We start from the raw sequence: 22,007 nt of genomic DNA, 5'->3' as shown, positions 1-22,007 counted from the left end.
GAGGATGCGGTTTTATGTTGGTCGAAAGGAGGTCAGATTCGGGGTGCTGGAGTTTGCACTCATTACAGGCCTGGACTTCTCCTCGGGGCCAACAGAAGAGGAGAAGGTTGCGCAGGTCGCGCGCTCGAGGTCAGACCGATTGATCAACAGATATTTCAACTGGTCTGATAGTGTGAAGACAGAAGCACTCCAAGATAGGTTCACAAACTGTCATAACCCGGAAGACTTGTACAAGCTCGGCTTGTGCTTGTTTGTGGAGTCAGTGCTTTTGGGCCGCGAGGCAAACGCGCTGATTACTCCTCACATACTTAGATATGTGGAAGACCTCGAGTTCTTCTTCCGGATTCCTTGGGGGAAGCACTCATTCGCCAGACTCATGCACTCGCTTCAAAAAGACATGTTGAAACAGAAGGCCAACTACGAGAAGAAGCTGAGTTCGGATGTTCAGCACGAGTGCAAATGCACAGCATATGGCTTCGCACCTGCAGTACAATATTGGGCGTACGAGGCCATTTTGGAGGTTGGGAAGAGGTATGGCACGAACCACGGGATTCGGTTCCCCAGGATGCTTAGCTGGACGAGCAAAGGCGATATTGGGAAGAAAGACGTCAGCGCATTATTTTCTAGACGGGTATGATTTTCACTTATGTTCAGAATAATTATTTAACATAAATGCTTGTAATAAATGCTAAATGGTTTTATTTTGATATTTTTTGAATTATAAATAGAATCTTGAAGTGGTGAAGGGGCTACTTCCACGGACAGAGGAGGAGGCATTTGTGAGGACCATATCTTACGATGATGTGGAGAACTTGGTTGATGATGGTGTGGATGACACAGAGGCTGAGGCAGGTAGTCAGGTACCAGAGACTCAGGTCCCAGACACTCAGGTACCAATTTTTGGAACTTTTTTTTTATGTCTTTATTTTTTATTGTTTTTGTTTTGTGATATTTGTTACATTGTGGAATTATCGTATGCTTACCGTATTTTTTTTGTATATATTTTTTCAGGCCACTGGTTCAGAACCTCAGCCCAGTGCACCATCTTCATCAGGCGTTCGGGGTGCCGAGTACACTGATTTATTGGCGAGGTTGGATAGGATCGAGGCTGACACTCAGGGTTTGTATGCTGCTCATGTCGAGCTGAAGAAGGCATACGAGACCAGCCATGTAGAGCTGAAGGGTGGTCAGAACGTAATTATGGAGCAGCTCAGAGACATATTGGCCATGTTGAATCGTCCGCCAACGACAGCTTCAGCACTGGAGGCCCTAGCAGATCCATCTACCCCACCACCAGCTGCTTCACCCCTAGTAGAAGAGGAGGAGGTCTTCCCCGACGATTACGATCCTTATGAGGGAGCTCCAGCGACTCCGATCGAGGCACAACCTGTTATCCATGTACATGACACCGAGTCGCAGGGTGAGATTCTGTCGATAGAGGCACAACCTGCAGTGGTTAAGAGTCGGAAGAGGAAGAGAAAGCCTCCTGTATGGTTCGGTGACTATACGGAGATGAAGAGGAGACATAGGCCATCTTCGACTTTTGATCCCCTGGAGCCACCGGATGAGAAATTGTTAACCACTTTCCGAAAGTGGTGTGTTGGACTCATTCCAAACCACCGACTTCGGGATTTGAGAAGTGGTGATTACGGTCCAGGATTCTTTTGGATAATGCTCACACCAAAGGAATGGCTTACAGATGACGTAAGTAAAGTATTTTATAATATTACTTCACTTTACAACTTTATGTGCAATTAATATATTTTTTTGTCTAACTGACATTTCCCTTTATATGCAGCATATAGATGCAGCAATGCATATGCTGAGGAGGCGACGCACCGACTATCCACTGACATTTCCTCAGAAGGGTGTCATTCTCTCCACATTCGTGACCAGCATGATCAGCAGTGCATGGACGAGCCACAAGGGTCCGAGGAAAAACTTTGTGTGGGAGGATTATATCCTGGACTACTGCAGAGGGGTTCATAAGGTATTGTTTTAGTAAGATTTTAAATGTTAATTGTTTGGGAAGATTATTATGGTTTGTTAATTGTTTCGTTGTTCTCTGTAATTACAGTCCCAAGTCTTTGAGAGATGGAGGGGTAACGAGTTTATTTACTTCGTTCTGAACCTTCCCGAGGCAAGGCACTGGGTCACACTTGAAGTCGACATAGAGCTGTGAAAAATTAATGTCTACGACTGTGATTCCAGCGTCTGTCATTGGACCGCCATGGAACCCATCCTGAAGACTTGGGGAGAACTGCTGCCCTCGCTAATCCTTGCAACCGGGGAATTTCCACATAACAACCAGATCATGGCGTTAACTAACAGGGACATCACGGTGCTTCCAAAAATGCACTCGACTCGAGCCACTCACGACTTAGTTCCGAAGTCAACAACCAGGTACATAGCGATAAAAAAGTACTATAGTATTAAAATATGTTTTACGTTAGACTGACTTTACATTTTATTTTGCATTTAGTGGTGATTGTGGCGTCTATTGCATTGAGTATGTGGAGCATCTCATGATGCAGCGTGGATTGACCGATGTGACGCCAGACCGGATAGCTATGTTTCGTCAACGGTGGTGTGTTGATTTATTTTACCAAAATGTCAGCTGATTATATGTGTAATTATTGGGACATTGTATATTTTGTGTAATTAACATTACAGTTATGTATATATAGACTTTCTTTTCGTTCAAATTTTGATAATTATTCGTGGTTTCAAATATAAAATATCAATATTATTCAACAAAAATAACTATTAAACCTAAAAATAATTAAAATATTTGAAAAATATTCAACCTCAACAAAAATAACTATGACAAAATATGCATCATTACAATATATCAAATTTCCCAATAGAAAAAATGTTATTACAACGAATACGTACAAGACGCCTCAAATGCGGGCTTTGCATGTTGCTCTGTTGTGGCCTGAACTGCCACAGCGGCTGCAGTTTCGTGGTACAGAACCTTTTTTATTACCAGACGGGAAACGGTTCTCCCGTCTTCTTCCAGCGTTGCTTTTTCTTGGACGACCTACAGGCTTCTTTTCCACAGGTACCCCAACTTTCATATTCTTGATGTGTTCTGGGAGAACCCAATCATCCTCGTCACCAGCAAGATTGATGGTATCATCGTAAATCTTCCTCCACGTTTCTTTTGAATAATAAGGTGAGCAAAGCGTGTACACGCTTGTGTTCGTTTTCAATGCTGCGGCACATGCATGAAGGCAAGGGAGTTTCAATAGCGTGAACACGCCGCAGGTGCATGTTCTTTCAACTAGATTCACATCACCACCTCTTTCACCGTTAGGTCCCCTACCAACGCTATACAAATTGGCTCCATTTCGTTGGACGCGCCTGTACCTTGCATTTTCATGAATTTTTGCCAAGTTTTTTTCAAAGAGCGTGCCCAAAGGGGTGGCACATTTGTCAGCATTTTCGAGGCGATCAGCGAACCACGATTGGAGTGTGAACCTGATAAATTCAACCAAAGTAGTTATTGGATATTTCCTGAACTCTTCTGTGACACTATTGAAGCTTTCAGCAGCGTTGCTCGTCATGATGTTGTATCTATTGCCCAAACAATAAGGGTGAGCCCACTTCTCAAACCCTATACTCTCCACATATGCAGCAATGGCCGGATTCATCTTTCTAAGCTTCTCGAACTCTCTATCGCATTCAGTCTTCGACCATGCGTAAGCAACATTATATATTTGGTTGTGAAAAGCATCAGTCTTGAATTTGGCGTTCACGTTCATAACAATGTGGTGATAGCATGCACAGTGGACTGCTTCGGGAAAAACGAGTTCAACAGCATGATCAATGCTTTGATGCCTATCTGACACAAACACTAAGTTCTCAACCACGCCAATTGCTACCCTCAACTTCTGTAAGAAATACGTCCAGGAGTCGTTATTCTCACTGTCAACGATACCATAAGCAACCGACAACAATTGGTTGTTCGCATCGTATGCCACAGCAACTAACATTATACCGCCGTACTTCGTCTTCAAGAAGGTGCCATCGATACTCAAAACAGGACGACAAAAAGAAAAGCCCCTTCTACATGCACCGAGTGATATAAAACAGTACTTGAACCGCTCATCCTCTAAGTACAAGTCAGTAATGGTACCTGGATTCTTCTGTTCCAGCATGTACAAGTACCCAGGAAGCTTCATGTATGAAAACTCACGCGTACCCCTAGCATACGTAAGTCCCATCTCCCTGCACCTCCACACCTTCACATAACTCATACTGATACTGTAGTTGTCAAACATGTCCCTCTGTATGTCTTTAGCCTTGTACTTAGTTCCATCTTGGGTGTACTTCCCCTTAATAAGGTGGCCAACTACCCATGGTGCTGCTTGACGGTGATCTGAACGTCTCGCATTCAAGTTACATGTGTGTTCATTGTGAAATACAGTGACCTCAAAGTTGTCAGAATGCATCTTCTTCCTCCCCCTCAATCTCCATTTACAATCTGGAGCCTTGCATGTAACGTACAACACATCAGGGGATGACTTCTTCACCATCCACTCGAAATTGTTATTAAATGCAAGCCTACCCACTACTTGTCTCAGTTCTTCCTTGTTTTCATAAAAATTACCAAGCTCTATCACCCTTGCTTCCTTACTTTGTAAACAAGTAGTTAGCTCATGATTTTCCATTATATCTTCCTTTGTCCACATGGGAGCTTTGAACTTGGTACAAACTTCAAAAGAGGAGAACGTTGAGAACGTTGCATGACGAGCATGTTCTTCAGTTCTGCCTTGTCGACTACTGCTAGTTCCAGGTGTAGTGCGATTTTCACTACGAGGTTGTCGTTCTCGCTGTGTACCTTGGTTACTCGGTACACACTCTAACCTCAACGATGGTCCCGCTACGGCTTCATCGACTGCCAAATCATGTTCATCGTCCATATTCAAATCTACAATAGGATCGTTATTGTAGAAGGGTGTATCGAACTCTTCAAATTGATGAAATCCTGTCGCTTCTTGTTCTTGCCCTACATTGGTCGGAACCTCTAAATTGGTCGGAACCTCTAAATTGGTCGGAACCTCCTCATTCACACCAATCCCAACATCTGTTTCGGGAACGCAAGACCCTACCACACTTCGAGGGAGAGGATTAGTAGGCGGCGTAGGCTCCGAATTCCCAACTTTTCTCACCTTGGTCACGAATAATGGCATAAACTCTGTATTTGACATTGTTGCCCTCATATCTAAAAACGTTCTCAGTTGGCGTTCTCTCTTAATAACCTCTGGCGCAACCATTTTTCCCTTCATGTACAAGGAACAAATCTCCAACTTTAAATCATACGCTACCGGATCAACTTCCAACTCTTCATATAAAATTTGTCGCAGTTCTTGTAGGGTTGTCTCAGTTGTAACTGTCAACGTCAAGCTGCTATTTGCTTTGTAGATCCAATTATAATTCTCACATAACCAAACACCATCGTACGATACAACAAGGAACACTTTCTCTCCTGCAATTGCAAACCAAAAAAACAAGGTGAGTAAAGGAAAAAACACCAAAAAAAAAATAAAAATCGACATCCCATCGATATCAATCGACATAATGTCGATAATCACAACATCAGAAATTAGGGTACTAATTGTCGACATTGTGTCGACATACTATCGACATAACGTCGACAACCACACCTAGCATGCTCCCCATCGATATAACATCGACATACCATAGACATTTAATCGACAAACACACAGTGTATGCGTTTCGTGTTTTACGGTTACACATTTAATGTTAATAAATTTTACCTACGTTCCCAACAACCCTTCCCAACTGACACGTTGCATGTCAGACACGTGTCCTATCGACAAGCTATCGACATGACGTCGACATGGTATCGACAAATAAGTTAGCAGTGTCACTAAATTGGCATGTTGTCGACATCATGTCGATATAGTATCGACATTCAGTCGACAAATACACCATTTCATGCCTTTTACCTGTACAGTTACACATTTAATGACCATTAAATTTCCTACATTCCCAACATGTTTACTGCTCTATAAAAGCAAATCCCTTTCTTATTCATAAGTGATCTTGTCTTCTACTTCTCTCTTCCTCTTAAAAATTTCTCTTATTCTTAAGTTCTAAATATGGCCCCAAGAAAGAACAAAGGCAAGTTCCCCATCTTAACTCCCGAAGAGTTGAAGCAGGAGCTTGATGTTGGCATAATTACTCCTGAAATGCAGAAAGTTTTTTACGCCCAAAGAGCTTTCGAAAGAGAACGATGTGGTAACGAGTTCAGGTTCAGGCAACTTGAAGCACATTTTTGCAAAACTGGTGTATGGCCGGCTCCACCACCAGGGTTCCCCGAAGGATGCCGTCGTTGCAAACTAGGCATCTTTAACGGTAAACCGGTGAAGCCTGGAACATTATGCAAGTATTGCAAGGCTCACCCACAAGCCAAAGAATTTTTTTAAAAAATAATTTGTTATGTTATGGTTTGTGGTGAGTTTTATTTAATGTTTGTTTTTTTTTTATGAACTTTATTTTCTGTTTTTTTTAATTTTTTTTTATGTTATGTTTTTTTCTTATTTCAATGAAATTTCCCTTTTATTTTATGTTATTTTAATGTTATGTTATGTTATTTACGGCTTTTTTTCATTTGCATCGATATTTTGTCGACATGGTGTCGACAAAATATCGACAACTTCTAAAAAGAGATAAACGCTTGTTGTCGACATGCTGTCGACAACTATCGACAAGTTGTCGACAAATTGTAAAAAATATGTTTGCTGCTTAATGTCGACATAACGTCGATAATGGTCGTCACTGACCTTTCCTTTTGTAATCATCGACAAACCATCGACATATTATCGATATATCATCGATAACAACCGGAAAACCCGAATTCGGCGAAAACCGGATCCGCGGATCTCAACAATTTCAGACCAAAAAACAGCAGTTCCAACAAATAACACACATATAACAATTTTAAACTACATAAAGTCAAACAAAATGCTTAAAACACAACTTACCCATTATAATGGTGTAAGATTCTTGAGTGATATTGGGTTGTGCTTCGGTTTTCCACCAACACCCACCGAGAAAACAACCATTCAAGAGGGAAGAAAGAGAGGGACGAGAGAGTGGGACGGACAGAGGGAATTTTTTTGATAAATTTTTCAGTTTTTTCTAGAGAGAGAGTGGTGCACGAGAGAGAGGGAAGAGGGAAGAGAGAGAGAAAGATCAATTTCAGATTTACCTATTTTATTTTATTTTTTTTGAAAAAAGGGTAAAATGGGAAGTTCATGTAATTAATGGACTAAATTTGTACAAATTAAGGGAGGGTATAAATTTTGATATGGCTTGTATTATTAAGGCCAAAAAGTGAAATTTCCCTTATCAATTTATATTTAAATATACATTATATTTTAAAATATAATATAATTATTAATTACTATCCAAATAATTATGCAACTTAAATTTATGTTGTTCCTAAATTCCTTTATATTATATTAGATTTTTTTTTTGAAAAAAAAATTTATATCAGAGCTTGATCTCATCAATAAGTGAACATACAATCTACATAACATAGATGTTGTAAGAAAAAAAATAAAAAAAAAGTTTATGAAAACAATATTATTATATAAATGCATAGCATAAAAAATATATATTATTAATTAATAAAAAATAAAGGCAAGAGAGACGAGACGGAAATGAGAGAGGGATAAGAGAAAACCCTCACAAATCTGGACAGACACTGTGGAGAAACAACGAAGACACCGAAACGCTAGGGTTTAATCAATCGACTCTTCTCTGTTTCTATCTCTATCTCTGATTCTGATTCTGATTCTTTCACGAACCTAGGGTTTCCCTCTTTTCTACTTCTTCTTCTCCCCAGGATAGCAGTGCGAGGGTTTTTCTCAAGAAAGGGGCCAAGATGAGGATTATGATCAAGGGTGGTGTTTGGAAGAACACCGAGGATGAGATCCTTAAAGCCGCGGTTATGAAATATGGCAAGAACCAGTGGGCTCGAATCTCTTCGCTTTTAGTTCGTAAATCCGCCAAGCAGTGTAAAGCTCGCTGGTACGAGTGGCTTGATCCTTCCATCAAAAAGGTATTTTATTTCTTCCCCTACTTCTGTAAAAATGGTTGAGTAGAGTTGAAAATGAACGCTTAAGCTTTGAATTGATGTAGTTGGATTGGTTTAGCCGCCTTTTTTTGGACTCAAAATTTAGCATTTCCTACTGTTCTGCACTTTTTAGATTTGAGCTAAGAGTTAGCTCTCTAATTTTTTTATTATTGTATTGCATAATGTCTGGCAGAAACATATATTTGTTAACTTTGAAAGCAAGCACACCATGACCATTTTGTTTTTTCAAAATAATAATAATAATAATAATAATAATAATGATAATAAAAACATTTAGAAGATCAGAGTGTTTTTTCCTTACATATTCTATGATCAATCAAATGGGTTACAATTTTATTTAGTGCTATGTTATTTCCTTGGAAATAGTTACTTTCTACGCTCTCATGTAAAAGAGCTATTCTGAACCAATTATCTTGTCTTTATTTCTGGAATACTCACCAGCTCCAGATTATCATTTTTGAGTGCAATTCAAGTGATGTTTTGATTTCAATTATTTTTGTAGACTGAGTGGACGAGGGAAGAGGATGAGAAACTGCTTCATCTTGCGAAGCTCATGCCCACGCAGTGGAGAACTATTGCTCCAATTGTTGGCCGTACTCCATCCCAGTGCCTTGAGCGGTATGAGAAGCTTCTTGATGCTGCCTGTGTTAAGGATGACAACTATGAACCTGGTGATGACCCACGGAAGTTACGTCCCGGAGAGATTGATCCGAACCCTGAATCAAAGCCTGCACGGCCAGATCCTGTTGATATGGATGAGGATGAGAAGGAAATGCTTTCAGAGGCACGAGCTCGGTTAGCAAACACAAGGGGTAAGAAGGCAAAAAGGAAAGCCAGGGAGAAGCAGCTTGAAGAGGCAAGAAGGCTTGCTTCTTTACAGAAAAGGAGAGAACTGAAGGCTGCTGGGATTGACACTAGGCAGCGGAAGAGGAAAAGGAAGGGAATAGACTACAATGCGGAAATTCCCTTTGAAAAGAAGCCTCCTCCAGGTTTCTATGATGTTACTGATGAAGACAGAACTGTTGAACAACCCAGTTTCCCAACCACTATAGAGGAACTTGAAGGAAAAAGAAGAATTGATGTGGAAGCACAGTTGAGAAAGCAAGACATTGCGAAGAATAAAATTGCAGAAAGGCAGGATGCCCCGTCAGCTATATTGCAAGCGAACAAATTGAATGATCCTGAAGCAGTTAGGAAGAGGTCAAAGTTGATGCTTCCTGCTCCCCAGATTTCAGATCATGAACTAGAAGAGATTGCAAAGATTGGTTATGCTAGTGATCTTCTTGCTGGTGGCGAGGATCTCACTGATGGAAATGGTGCAACACGTGCACTTCTTGCAAATTATGGTCAGACACCCCGACAGGGAGTTACTCCTTTACGGACTCCACAAAGAACACCTGCTGGTAAGGGTGATGCTATCATGATGGAGGCAGAAAACTTGGCAAGGTTGAGGGAGTCTCAAACACCATTGTTAGGTGGAGAAAATCCTGAGTTGCACCCTTCAGATTTTTCAGGGGTCACGCCTAAGAAGAAGGAGATCCAAACGCCAAACCCAATGCTAACACCATCTGCAACGCCTGGAGCGGCAGGCCTTACTCCTAGAATTGGTATGACGCCAACCAGAGACGGCTATTCTTTTGGTATGACACCAAAGGGTACTCCGATTAGAGATGAGCTCCGCATTAATGAAGAAATGGAGATCCATGATAGTAGAAAAGTTGAGCTGCGAAGACAGGCTGATATGAGAAGGAACTTAATTTCAGGCTTTAGCAATCTATCACAACCTAAGAATGAGTATCAGGTAGTTGTGCAGCCTGGTCCAGATGAAAATGAAGAACCAGAACAAAATATTGAAGAAGATATGTCTGACAGGTTGGCTAGAGAAAAGGCTGCTGAAGAAGCAAGACTGCAAGCATTACTTAGGAAAAGATCCAAAGTGCTTCAAAGGGAGCTTCCTAGACCTCCTGCTGCTTCACTGGAATTAATTAAAAATTCCTTGATGAGAGCTGATGGGGACAAGAGTTCTTTTGTGCCTCCTACAGTAATAGAACAGGCTGATGAGATGATAAGAAAAGAGCTTCTGACATTGCTGGAGCATGATAATGCTAAGTATCCACTGAATGAAAAGGTGAACAAAGAGAAAAAGAAAGGTGCTAAGCGTTCTGCAAATGGTTCCGTTGCTCCCATCCCCGAGATAGAAGATTTTGAAGAATATGAGCTGAAAGAGGTATCTTTACATTCTTGTGCTCTGTTGTAGATTATCTAATCATGACATGCTTTCTTTCTCTCTCTCTCTTTCCTATATATATGTATATCATTCAATATGCACCTGCATTTGAACTTTAAAACATGAAGAAGATATGGATTTCTCCGAAGCTTTCTTTAAAGGTGTTGTTGGGTAGTAAAATTTTGAAATTGACCCGCTTATTATTTCTAATTTCACATTTTGAAATGGTCAATTCTGAATCCATTTTCTGATTTTTCCCAATAAATTGACTTATTTGAATGTATATCTCATATAATTATAGCGATATTCTAATAGTGTGTCTCTTTGAAGCAAATAGTCTTAAGATTTATGGGCATGAGTATGTGCTCTATTAGAACCAATGTGAGAGCAAGCCAGCTTCCTATTCTTCTCCTCTTTTTCTTCCAGTTATATTTTGAAAATAGACTTTACTTCGGTATATTGCTGCTTCACATGAACCTCTAGAGCTTTATAGTGAGAACTATCAATTTGCAATATTGTAATGGTTAAATATGATTTTGCTACCAGGCTGATAATTTCATCAAGGAAGAGGCCGGGTATCTTCGTCTAGCAATGGGGCATGAAGGTGAATCACTTGATGAGTTTGTGGATGCACACAATACATGTTTAAATGATCTCATGTACTTTCCTACCCGTAATGCTTATGGCCTATCGAGTGTTGCTGGAAACATGGAGAAACTTGCTGCCTTGCAGAATGAGTATGAGAATGTCAGAAAGAATGTGGAAGATGATATTAAGAAGGCCACAAACCTTGAAAAGAAGACGAAAATCCTCACAGATGGTTATGAGGTATGTCTTGTCTGGCTTAGCTTTTGCATCTTATTTCTGGCTTAATTCTTCAATTTGAAACATGATCAATGGCATTTTTATGGCAATGTCTACTTCTGCCCAACATCAACTTTGTTGAATATGTAATTTGACTTAGGAAAGTAGTCTGACTAGGGTTTTGAATTAAGGTAGCGGTTGGTTGGAGGTAATGAAATGGAATGGAATGGAAAGGAAACAATTTTCATTCCATTCCTTTGTTTGGTTGCATTTTAAAGTATTGGAATGGCATTCCAATGGAATGCTCTTTTCACCATTTTGGTGGAATGACTATTCCATTTTAAAAAGGAAGGAAAGACCATTTCAATGTAACAAGAGAAAAAATTTAATGATTTTTTTATTAATTTTTTTTATGCATTTTAAATTTTATTCCATTCCTATTTCTATTCCCATTCCCATTCCTATATTTTTATTCCTCCCAACCAAATGCCACCTAAGTTCTGTTTAAATATGTCCATTCTTCTGTTGTTTGTTTTATGCATTACCAAAGATTTCGTTGGGTGGAAAAAGAAAAAGTGAACAGATATTTAGGCCGGTTACTAACTAGTGTTCATATCTGTTGTTTAGTTGCGGGCTAAAAAGAGTCTTTGGCCACAAATTGAGGAGACTTTCAAACAGATGGATACTGCTGCCAAAGAACTCGAGTGCTTCCAAGCGTTACAAAAGCAAGAGCAATTAGCAGCCTCACATCGGATTAATAATATATGGGAGGAGGTTAAGAAGCAAAAGGAGCTTGAGCGAACTTTACAAAAGCGGTATGGAGATCTGTTAGGGGAGCTAGAAAGGACACGGCACCAAATGGATGAATACAGAGTGCAAGCACAAAAGCAAGAAGAGATAGCAGCAAATAATTGTGATACCGAGTTGGCTGAATCTGCAGCAAATCAGTCTGTTGCACAGAGCACAGAGGATTCTGTGTTAACAGTTGCCTCAGATGAGCTTGTTAGTGCTATGTCCATCGACCCATCTCGTGACGAAAATGCTGGTCAGCAAACCAAATCTATTGAAGAACATGCTCAATCTCCTACAGCTCATGATAAAATAACTCCTGCAGAAGGCAATGGTTACGACGGTCCGAACATTCAACTCTCCAGTACGAATGGCACAGGAGATGGTATGAGCGAGGTGGTTGCTGAGGAAAAGGAAGTGGCTCAAAACTCTGTTGATGAAGTGACTAATGATGACATGACCACTAATGAGATAGCCATGAATGTCAAAAATCAGCAAAATGCAACAATACATGAAAGCAGCATTCAAGAAAATGCTGGTAACGACGGTTTTATTGGAGATGCTAAGGAGGTCTCAGGGAACGGCGAGGAGAAGTGAAGTAGCCTGGTTAACTCTAGTCAATAAGAATCCTCACTTGTTGAATTTCAATGGCAAATAACTCAAAGATGAGGGATCAATGGATCGAATTGGAAAGCGATTAATTTGAAGAAGAGAGGTTTGCCAGAGGTTATTATATTAACGTCTGTGTTTCTGTACTAATGCTGGTCGATAGTTCATGAGATGTTTGGAACTGTTCTAAAAAAACTCTAGGCATCAATTCATCGTTTGTTTCGACAGAGAAGGAAAATGGTAAATGGTCGAATGCTATTTTACTCAGTTTGGCATATATCTGGTCATTGACATTTGTGCGGTACAACTGTTATTAGAGTGAGGAAATCTGTGTAATTGCATCTCTTCCTCGAGGTTGTATTGATATTAATATTCTTACATCTTTTTCTAACTGTTTATTATTGCCTATTACTAGTCAACTTTTTTTTTACCATCGAGTCAGGTAACCAAATCGAGATGGGAGTTTGAGCACATTAGTGGTAATCAAAAGGCACCATATTGAATTCGAATTTTATTAGGCATCATCATGTATTAAAAAAGAGCAGCCAGTCTTGATTGAATAGCGTTGTTAGTGAAAGGTCTGTATGCAAATATAAATATACACGCATAATTATACATTGTAGATTAGATGTGCATAATTTGATTGGGGCACGAAATATAATTGAAAAAGCTTACATAAAATCACATTTTTATCCTACTTATAAATAGAGAAATTCATGTTTATTTTTTGGCTGGAAAAATTTAAATTTTTCTTATATATAATCGTATCACATACTTATAACATTATATAGTAAGTTCTGAATCGAATCGCATATTAGTAGAATATTATGTAGGCACGTTCAAAATTTATTTTATTCTAGGTGCATGTTATTTTGGTATATAGGATAATTTTTAAGTTTAATTTACAATATTCATATATGAATAGAGATTAGAGATTCAAGTGTAATTGTTTGAATTATATTTTTGTCAAAATAATTTTGTTAAAATTTTTCAAAATTATATAGAATATCTTAAATAGTTACAACATATTTAATAATAATAATAAAAACAGACTAAAAATCTAACGGTTGAAGATAATTTTTCTTTTAGCAAAAATATATGTGGGGCTTGAACTAGAAAAGGAGGAAGAGACGTTTGCCAATAAACCACGAATGGATGGACTAGTACAAAGTATTGATGTCGTGTCTCTTATGTGTCAAAAGCAAAATTGAACTAAAAGCTATCTATCTATCTCCAAATCCAAAACTAAATAATTAAATTTAGGTTCTCAGATAACAATTCCAACTAAGCAAGAAATACCACTTCCAGCTTTTTCTTTTCAATTGAGCACTAAGCTGATGAGCTACCATAAATAGCTTCTTCCTCTTCTTATCTAACACATTCTCTCTTCTCTTACACCTTTAGCATTTCACCAAGTTCATCAACCATAAACAAGAGGTACGTCTTTATCAATTTGTATCATTATATTTTATTTATATATCTATCTTTGTATGATATGAATGAGTGCTCATATATTATAGCTATAAACTTAATAGAAGAATGAATGTCCAAAAAAAAAACTTGTTTTTTTCGTTTTGCTATGCAGTCACATAACCAAGTGTTTCGGATTCTTTTTAATGTTATAATTGTTTATTTTATCTCATTTTTTATTGTTTGTTTACTATTTTGATGTGTTATATTATATATGAATTTAATTAGAGATAGACTGTAGCCAATTAGTATATTCATTATTTTACTAATATTTATTTTTTTCAATTATATTTAAGTTTGTAAAGGAATTTCATTGGTGGTCTTAAGATCTAAATTGATCGTTTATATATATATATATATATATATATATATATATATAAAAAAAATCTAAATTTATAATTGTCTATTTCATCAATTTAAAAATAATAATATTTACTTTTTTTTGAGGGAAAATAATAATAATATTTACTTAAATAAACATGTTATATATATATTGAGTACTTAAAATAAACTATTTTTCATTTTGCAATGTTAATTTTTTTTTTGTTCAGATAGCTATTATATATTTGTTTCTTTTTTTTTTCTTTTAATAAAAAGTTATTTGCGAAGTTTTTTTGTATATTATTACAAAAAATATAGTAATTATCATGTAAATTATTCAAATTTTAAAAATAACTGCTCATTTTTTTTTTTTTTAATTTTTTTATTCAAATACCTTTATTTTAATTTTCTTAATCCTGCTAAAAATGAGAGAGCATCCCCACAGATGCTTTACAGATGCTTTACTTTATTTTTAAAATACATTATTAAAATACTATTTTATTTATTTTACCTCACAAGTATCAGACATCAATTTTTCTATATTTTCTCTACATAATTTAAATATTTTTATTAATTAAAAATAGTGAAAAATTAATAAAAAATATTGACAAAGAAAGAATAGAAAAGTAAATAAATAAATATGAAAAGAGTAATAAAATAATGTTTAGCTCACTCTCTCCTCTTAGCTAAATTTATAGTATAGATTTTCTTAGATCAAGAGTTTATAGTTCATTATTAGAGTCCATTTTTTAGCTTTTAGCTGATTTTTCTTTTGAAAGATACGAGGTGTACAATTGAGTGCTAAATTGAGCCAAAATGAGGTCACTTAGTAGTTTTAATTTTTTCTCCAAAAATTTGATTATGTTAAGCAAATATTTTATCAATTAAAAATAATAATAAGAAAGAATATATTTAAATAGATAAGGAGAAACAGGTGGTTGGTACGTATCAAAAAATTAGTATATATAAATTTATAATACATGTAGACAAATGTTTCTGAGGTCTTTAATTAATTAAGTGTATGAACTCCAAAGTGGTTGAGAATGATGATGATGATGATGATTCCATATACAACTATATAACGACGACGACCTTTGTAATCTTGTCTCAGAAAATGTACTGTTTTCCTGTTCCACAACATGAGAACTTCAAAGAAAATTAAAGTATTATCAAGTATTCAAGTTGGACCACTTTGTATCTTTCTGAAAAAATAGAAGTGAAACATAAAACAAAATCAGTTAAGGTGGGGGGGACCGGAATCTAACACAAAATTATATAAGAATTAAATTACTAGAATATTCAGATTTTTAAATGCTATATATCTGTTCATATTATGCAACAACTATAATGACATAACAATAGTTTGGTTGGATGAAGACTGGTGGATATGTATGAGTAGTCAATACCAAAAATAAATTAAAAAGACAAAATAAAAAGGACAAGAAAAGAGAGGTTGGAATAGAAAGCATGAATAGGTATGATATTTGCACTTGCAGGATGTACATGTGTCACACTAATTAGAAATTTTATATTTTTGAATGACACCACTTTTGTTTTCAACATTTTACTTGTGATTCCATGCTTTTATTTCTTATTTAATTCGTTTTCATCTTATCATTTTTATTTGCCAATATATAATCCCATGAGATTTCACTTGTCCTTTCAACTTTTCTAGGTGTTTCTCTGTGGACTTTTACACACACAATAATAATAATAATAATAATAAGTAGCAAAAAATTTAAGTGAAATTGTATTAAATTTGAATGGTGACTTTGGCTTTAGTGGTTCTTTTGGAGCTTTCTTTATAAATAGGGTGCCATTTTTGGGTTCCTCAGTTCATTTCACAGACAGCAAACTCCTGTCTACTCTCCTCCGAGTAACTGAAGAAAAAGTCCCAGTATATCAAAAGGTGGGTTTGTTGAATTAAGCATTTTTTCATAATAATAAACAAAAACTTGAAGGAAATATTCACATAATTAAAAAGTGTTCTAGCATGGTTTTTTTTTTTTTTTTTTTTTTTTTTTTTCAAACTAAGAGTTTTTCCAAGTTGATTTTGGTGGTAACTTTAGTTTTACTTTTGCATGCAGTCTTTTCTTTACATATTAAGTTATTCTTCGCTCTCTGATGATTTTATCATAGTTTTGTAGCATAATTTCTCCAAATTAAATAGGCTCATGAGTCCCTGTTAAAAATGTCTTAATTTTTCCAATTTTATTTTATGCAGAATTTGGCATAATAAATCTTCATTCTTTATATTTTTAAATTTGGTTTTTGGAATGAGTTTTGGTTCATTTGTTTTTGTTTTCCTGAAGAATAGCTCCAAGTTAAGATGACACGTATAGTAGTTGTTATGAAAAGAATTATTACCAAACAGATCCTTAACCCTGTATCTGCCATAGGAAAAAATCTCAACTTTCTTCCAATTTCTTGACCATTCTACTTCTTGAGCAACAATTCATCATATTGGTCTTGGTGGGTCGTAGCCAAATGTAGTATTTGTTTTTGATTTTATATCAACAAGTTAAAATATGTTTCCTTTGTTAGAGTTTGTATCAGTAAAAATGGTGACAAGAAGAGTGGACCTCCGGTCTGACACAGTGACCAAACCAACCGAAACAATGAGAGCTGCCATGGCTGCGGCTGAAGTGGACGACGACGTTTTGGGAAATGACCCAACTGCGTTTCGATTAGAATCAGAAATGGCAAAGATAATGGAGAAAGAAGCTGCACTTTTTGTCCCATCAGGGACTATGGGAAACCTCATTAGTGTTCTTGTTCATTGTGACATAAGGGGAAGTGAAGTCATTCTTGGACACAATTCCCATATTCATATTTATGAGAATGGTGGCATTTCAACCATTGGAGGTGTTCATCCAAGAACAGTCAAGAACAATGCTGATGGAACTATGGATATTGATTCAATCGAGGCCTCCATTAGAGACCCCAAAGGAGAGCTTGTCTACCCAACTACAAGACTTATCTGCTTGGAAAATACACATGGAAAGTAAGGACCTTTTTGTTTTTTATTTTGTCTTTCATCTCAACTCTTAATAATACAGGATTTTGTCATAAAATATATTATAATACATTATTGGCAGAATTTCAATCTCTGGTGTTTATTATAATGATAAACTTTCGGAGTTTGTATTGGTTTTGTTTTTTATTGCTGTCACATGTTGCAAAATGGCTGAGCTATTTTCACTTGTGGCCAATATGTGCTGACGAAATGAAATGATTATATTTATAATATGTATATATATATTTGGTCTGTTTGAGCTTCAACAAGTATTAAAATAATGCTTATAACAGGAACCCTGCAATCTTTCTCACTTCTGAACATATTTCTTGAAAAATAATGCTAGTGTCATATACTTCAAATATGCTTCATTTCACCCAATTAATTGTTTTTGATAATTCTGATGTCCTAGTCATGTACTCTATAAACTTTAATAACTTGTTTTGTCAAAATAAGATTCCATTCTTGGATGTAGTGAAGTTGGTTGTGTTTTTTTTCCCAAATTATGTCTTAAAAATCTTTAGGAACCAATATGGGGTAACATGTCAAGCTGTCTTGGATATCTAAAATGCAGCACTGGTGGTAGAGTGCTCTCTGTAGAATATACAGACAGAGTGGGGGAGGTAGCTAAGAAGTATGGTTTGAAGCTTCATATCGATGGAGCCCGAATTTTCAATGCAGCAGTTGTGAGTATACCTTTATCTTATTACAATTTTTATTCTTTTACTAAACACTTACAAATAGTGAGTTGGTTGGCACTCTTGAAAAATTATAATGGTGTCACAATTAAGTTGATAGTGATGACTTCAAAACATGAGTTATAACTAATTGATCCTTTAAAAAATTCAGAAAGATGTTTCCCAACATAGAAGTTTAGTGATGACTTTAATAATTGAGTTATAACTAATTGATCCTTTAAGAATTGATTTTCACCATTATTTTAAATGGTTATGCTCTGGCATTTTGCTTTTCAAAATAATCTCTTATGCCTCTAATTGAAAAGGATTGGTTCACAGGCACTTGGTGTTCCTGTTAGCAGGCTTGTGCAAGCAGCTGATTCTGTTTCGGTATGATCACCAACATTGTCATTCTTACTTATTTAGCTCTTTTGGGTTTTCAATGACTGATTTATTTAAGAATTGTTTCTGTTTTATGGTTTGTTCTAAGTAAACTATGCTGCAGTACTCACTAGTCTCAAATGTGTGTGAACAAACCAGGTATGTCTATCAAAAGGTCTAGGAGCTCCAGTTGGGACAATCATTGTTGGTTCCCAGAGCTTTATCAACAAGGTAAGAAGAACACATTAAGTTTCACATAGGACTACACAAGTAGGACTGGTTATGAAATATGAATGAATGACTGAACTGCTTTTAATTATGATATTATTGGTCCTTATATAGGCTAGAAGGTTGAGAAAAACTCTAGGTGGAGGAATGAGACAGGTTGGCGTTCTTTGTGCCGCTGCTTTGGTTGCTATCCAAGAGAATGTTGCGAAACTCGAGTCAGATCACAAGAAAGCCAAGTTTTTGGCAGGTATTTTAACAATGTTAATTAGTATTAGTTAAGTTATTTTACTTATCCCAATTAAGTTATGTTCACTTTATCCAATGAATGATGTTGTGAGCTTAGATGGGTTAAATAAGGTGGAAGGACTAGAGGTGGATGTTGACTCAGTAGAAACTAACATGGTTAGCATTCTCATCACCGAAATTTCTAATTGTTGCCATATTTTGCAGCAAAATTTCTATCGGTGAGAACATTTACTTACATTTTATTTATTCATTTTTCAATAGATTTTCATCGACATACTCGAACACTCCAAGTTGAATGCAGAAAAGCTTCGGAAGAAGCTAGAAGAGCATGGCATATTTGTGATGCAAGAAAGCTCATCGAGGTATGGTGTTGTACAGAACAGAATCTCAGCTCTAATTCAGATGGTTAATTGACATGTAGTGGTAACAACATTCATTAACGTCTTTTTGTCTTTTGATTTCAGAATAAGAATTGTTATGCACCACCAAATTTCATTCAAGGATGCCCAATTCACCTTGTCATGCTTTCAGGTGATTAAATATCTTAAAATATGAACAATTTTTCTCAGTGGTTTGCTTTTTGTTGTTGTTGGATATGCTGACTTTGATTTTATTTCTCTTTTGTTGTAAAATTATGCAGCAAGCTCTGGGTGGAGTACATGAAGAAAATGGCAACTAGTTGGAGAACCAAACAAATAAAATGATAAAAAGTGCCTACCTCTTTTCCCATGAGGAGGATTTTGATCTTCTTCATTTGAAATATCATATATGCTTAAATTTGGAATTTAATCTTGTCAAACTCTTGACATTGATTAATATGTTATTAATTAAAATAAATGCTTAGACTTGTTTGAACCACAAGTTTACTGAAGCGGATGATTCATATTTCATAATAAATAAATGTTTGGGAATTTCTATTACACGGAAGATTACATGAGAAGAAAAATAAGAAAAATAATATAAGACACAATGAACACAAAGAAGATATAGGTTTAAATAAGGTTCAAAATTTCGAATTAGAAATCATTTCCTCTCACATGAAGACTTAGGTGGTGTTTGATTGGGAGAAATAAAAACATAAGAATAGAAATGGAATAAAATTTAAAATGCATAAAAAAATCATAACCTATCTTTGTTTCAATGTTTATTCAAATGTTTGTCCTAATTGATCTATCCAGCTCACTTTTTAATTTCCAACTTCACGAGTGAAATCCTTGATACTTTTTTTGAAAATATTTATGTATTATAGTTTGCGATAAGAAGGTTCAGGTGTGGTGCACACACTCACAACTCTAGATTTATTTGAAGTAATTTTGTATAGTTCTTAATGGCTTGTTACTAACATTTTCTTTGAATATTTATGCCATTTTTAAAATTTTTTGACCTGAAAATAGTATGTTGACATTCTTTTTGTTCGCTTAAATTGCTAGAGACTAGCAATAAGCTAGTTGGGGGTTGTGATTAAGGTTCAAATTTATACATTTTAAACCTTTATTTATGCATATATAATTAATATCAATTATATATACTCCTTAGCTATTTTAGCTAAGAATATTTAATTTATTTTAATTTTTATGTTATTTTTCATAATTGAGCAAAATGGTATAAGAGAAAATTTAGTGGCAAGCTCAATTGCATAAAGCAAACCAATTAAAATTGGCTAAAGTTCAACCATTTCCCCGTGCCTTTCTCTTTCCAATCACAATTCACAACTACATCAAGTTCCAAGCTCTCCAACGTCCAAGCCCACTAGAAGATGACCCATATCTTGATTCAATTAAACTCAAGGTGGACCATTTCTCTAATCAATTCAAATATATGGGCCCAAATTTGTGATGGTCTCACTCGGCCGAGAAGCTCTTTAACAAGTGGGATCGTGTATCTCAGCAAAATACGAAATTATACTATACTATCCATTCGCCAACTTTAGTCTCCCACTACCCCACAACTGACGAGCAAAGCTGATAGAATTTCATCACTCAAACACGTAAGCACGTGTCCCACACAATTAGACTTTCAAGCCATTTCTCCCATTACACATACACCATTATCATATTTGGGAGCATATGTTCACTATAAATAGACATCTTTGGCATTGTACAAAGCATCAGAATTTAGAGTAGAAAAAATTTAATTTGTTGCTTTGTTATTTTTCTCTTATTATTATTTTAGTTTACTTATTTTAGTAATAAAAATGAGTAAATTAGAGTAATAATATTAGTGAGGTTAGAGTGTTGCCATTGTACTTTTTATTCTTAATATTAATACTGATTCTTTTATGCTTCATCTTCATATTTTATTTATTAAATTGTTATTCATCTTCTAATTTTTTTTTTCAAAGTTAATAGTATCTTTTATATAAGTTCAGTCATACTTTTCTTATGTAAGTTAGGCTATTAATTATTTTGGTATATTTATTATATTGTATGTCGTTTTGCATTCTGCCAATAGTAGTATTTTGTTGATTTAGAATATATAATATGATATGTTGTTAAATTAGAAGTGAGATTCAATTTATTCAAGATGAATTAATTTGCACTTTTACTATATACATCTTCCAGTTTTAATTAATGGTATAAAATTGTAACTGTGTTTTGAATTAATATCGGTATTAGAATAAGACTTGCGTAACTACATTTCTACCTTACCAAGCTCTTTATTAAATCATCCCCTTTCACTCACCATTTTATTAATTTTCATTCATTCATATTTCTATTATTTTTTATTTACTAAACTAATCTTCAGTGGTAATTTACTACCGCGACCGCAGTGTAATTAATTGGGTGACATCAAATATAAACTTAGATTTCCTATTGAAAATGAAAATTACAATAATTAATATACATGAACTCAAACAAATAACAAACCAAAAAATTTGTCACTATAATTAATAAATTTGGACTTAAAAATTGATTGCAGAACAACTGATATGGAGATTAAAAAATTGCTTGCACAAACTATGAGGAAAACAGAGTGAAGGATAAAATGTTGGATTAAAATTCTCAATATGGGCTCATATGTATATTAGTGTATTGCTATTTGAAGTTTGGCCCAAAATAAAGTGATCATTTTAGTAATTATGGGTCATTGGGTATTAAAGTGTCA

The 22,007-nt window shown here is 35.6% G+C and overlaps 3 protein-coding genes across 7 annotated transcripts; all 3 read left to right on the top strand.

Moving 5' to 3' along the window:
- Positions 1-754: 754 nt before the first annotated feature.
- Positions 755-2,691, top strand: LOC133034909 (uncharacterized). Of its 2 annotated transcripts, XR_009686228.1 has the most exons (4): positions 755-1,704; positions 1,799-1,990; positions 2,078-2,403; positions 2,483-2,691. XR_009686228.1 is itself a non-coding variant. In XM_061110408.1 (3 exons), the coding sequence occupies exons 1-3, from the start codon at positions 799-801 to the stop codon at positions 2,180-2,182; spliced, it is 1,203 nt and encodes a 400-aa protein (XP_060966391.1). In that variant the 5' UTR covers positions 755-798; the 3' UTR covers positions 2,183-2,691. The 2 variants fall into 2 exon arrangements, 1 of the variants encoding a protein (XP_060966391.1); XM_061110408.1 differs by having other exon boundaries at positions 2,078-2,691.
- Positions 2,692-7,627: 4,936 nt separating this feature from the next.
- Positions 7,628-12,961, top strand: LOC133034908 (cell division cycle 5-like protein). Its single transcript, XM_061110407.1, has 4 exons — positions 7,628-8,098; positions 8,637-10,361; positions 10,908-11,189; positions 11,793-12,961. Exons 1-4 carry the CDS (start codon positions 7,922-7,924, stop codon positions 12,549-12,551), a joined length of 2,943 nt encoding a protein of 980 aa, XP_060966390.1. The 5' UTR covers positions 7,628-7,921; the 3' UTR covers positions 12,552-12,961.
- A 754-nt stretch (positions 12,962-13,715) lies between these two features.
- On the top strand, positions 13,716-19,822 carry LOC133034907 (low-specificity L-threonine aldolase 1-like). Of its 4 annotated transcripts, none has more exons than XM_061110405.1 (11): positions 13,716-14,000; positions 16,190-16,263; positions 16,899-17,358; positions 17,945-18,056; positions 18,387-18,437; positions 18,588-18,659; positions 18,771-18,903; positions 19,000-19,058; positions 19,164-19,264; positions 19,367-19,433; positions 19,543-19,822. In XM_061110405.1, exons 3-11 carry the CDS (start codon positions 16,916-16,918, stop codon positions 19,579-19,581), a joined length of 1,077 nt encoding a protein of 358 aa, XP_060966388.1. In that variant the 5' UTR covers positions 13,716-14,000; positions 16,190-16,263; positions 16,899-16,915; the 3' UTR covers positions 19,582-19,822. The 4 variants fall into 4 exon arrangements, with proteins under 4 accessions (XP_060966388.1, XP_060966389.1, XP_060966386.1 ...); XM_061110403.1 differs by having other exon boundaries at positions 13,726-14,000; positions 16,030-16,263; XM_061110404.1 differs by having other exon boundaries at positions 13,837-14,000; positions 16,137-16,263.
- Positions 19,823-22,007: the final 2,185 nt, after the last annotated feature.

The sequence above is a fragment of the Cannabis sativa genome, chromosome 2 (assembly GCF_029168945.1).
Source record: "Cannabis sativa cultivar Pink pepper isolate KNU-18-1 chromosome 2, ASM2916894v1, whole genome shotgun sequence".
Classification (NCBI taxonomy): Eukaryota; Viridiplantae; Streptophyta; class Magnoliopsida; order Rosales; family Cannabaceae; genus Cannabis; species Cannabis sativa.
This window is presented reverse-complemented; position numbering and strand designations above follow the sequence as displayed.

What these genes read in the sequence shown, in the direction of transcription:
- LOC133034909 (XM_061110408.1), top strand. Translation starts at nt 799, where the DNA reads ATGATGTGGAGAACTTGGTTGATGATGGTGTGGATGACACAGAGGCTG. An exon ending in AGGAATGGCTTACAGATGAC is followed by an intron (nt 1,705 to 1,798) that starts GTAAGTAAAGTA and finishes CTTTATATGCAG; the next exon opens with CATATAGATGCAGCAATGCA. An exon ending in ACTGCAGAGGGGTTCATAAG is followed by an intron (nt 1,991 to 2,077) that starts GTATTGTTTTAG and finishes CTGTAATTACAG; the next exon opens with TCCCAAGTCTTTGAGAGATG.
- LOC133034907 (XM_061110405.1), top strand. Translation starts at nt 16,916, where the DNA reads ATGGTGACAAGAAGAGTGGACCTCCGGTCTGACACAGTGACCAAACCA. An exon ending in GAAAGCCAAGTTTTTGGCAG is followed by an intron (nt 18,904 to 18,999) that starts GTATTTTAACAA and finishes TTGTGAGCTTAG; the next exon opens with ATGGGTTAAATAAGGTGGAA. An exon ending in TCACCTTGTCATGCTTTCAG is followed by an intron (nt 19,434 to 19,542) that starts GTGATTAAATAT and finishes AAAATTATGCAG; the next exon opens with CAAGCTCTGGGTGGAGTACA.
- LOC133034908 (XM_061110407.1), top strand. Translation starts at nt 7,922, where the DNA reads ATGAGGATTATGATCAAGGGTGGTGTTTGGAAGAACACCGAGGATGAG. An exon ending in TTGATCCTTCCATCAAAAAG is followed by an intron (nt 8,099 to 8,636) that starts GTATTTTATTTC and finishes TTATTTTTGTAG; the next exon opens with ACTGAGTGGACGAGGGAAGA. An exon ending in AAGAATATGAGCTGAAAGAG is followed by an intron (nt 10,362 to 10,907) that starts GTATCTTTACAT and finishes TTTTGCTACCAG; the next exon opens with GCTGATAATTTCATCAAGGA.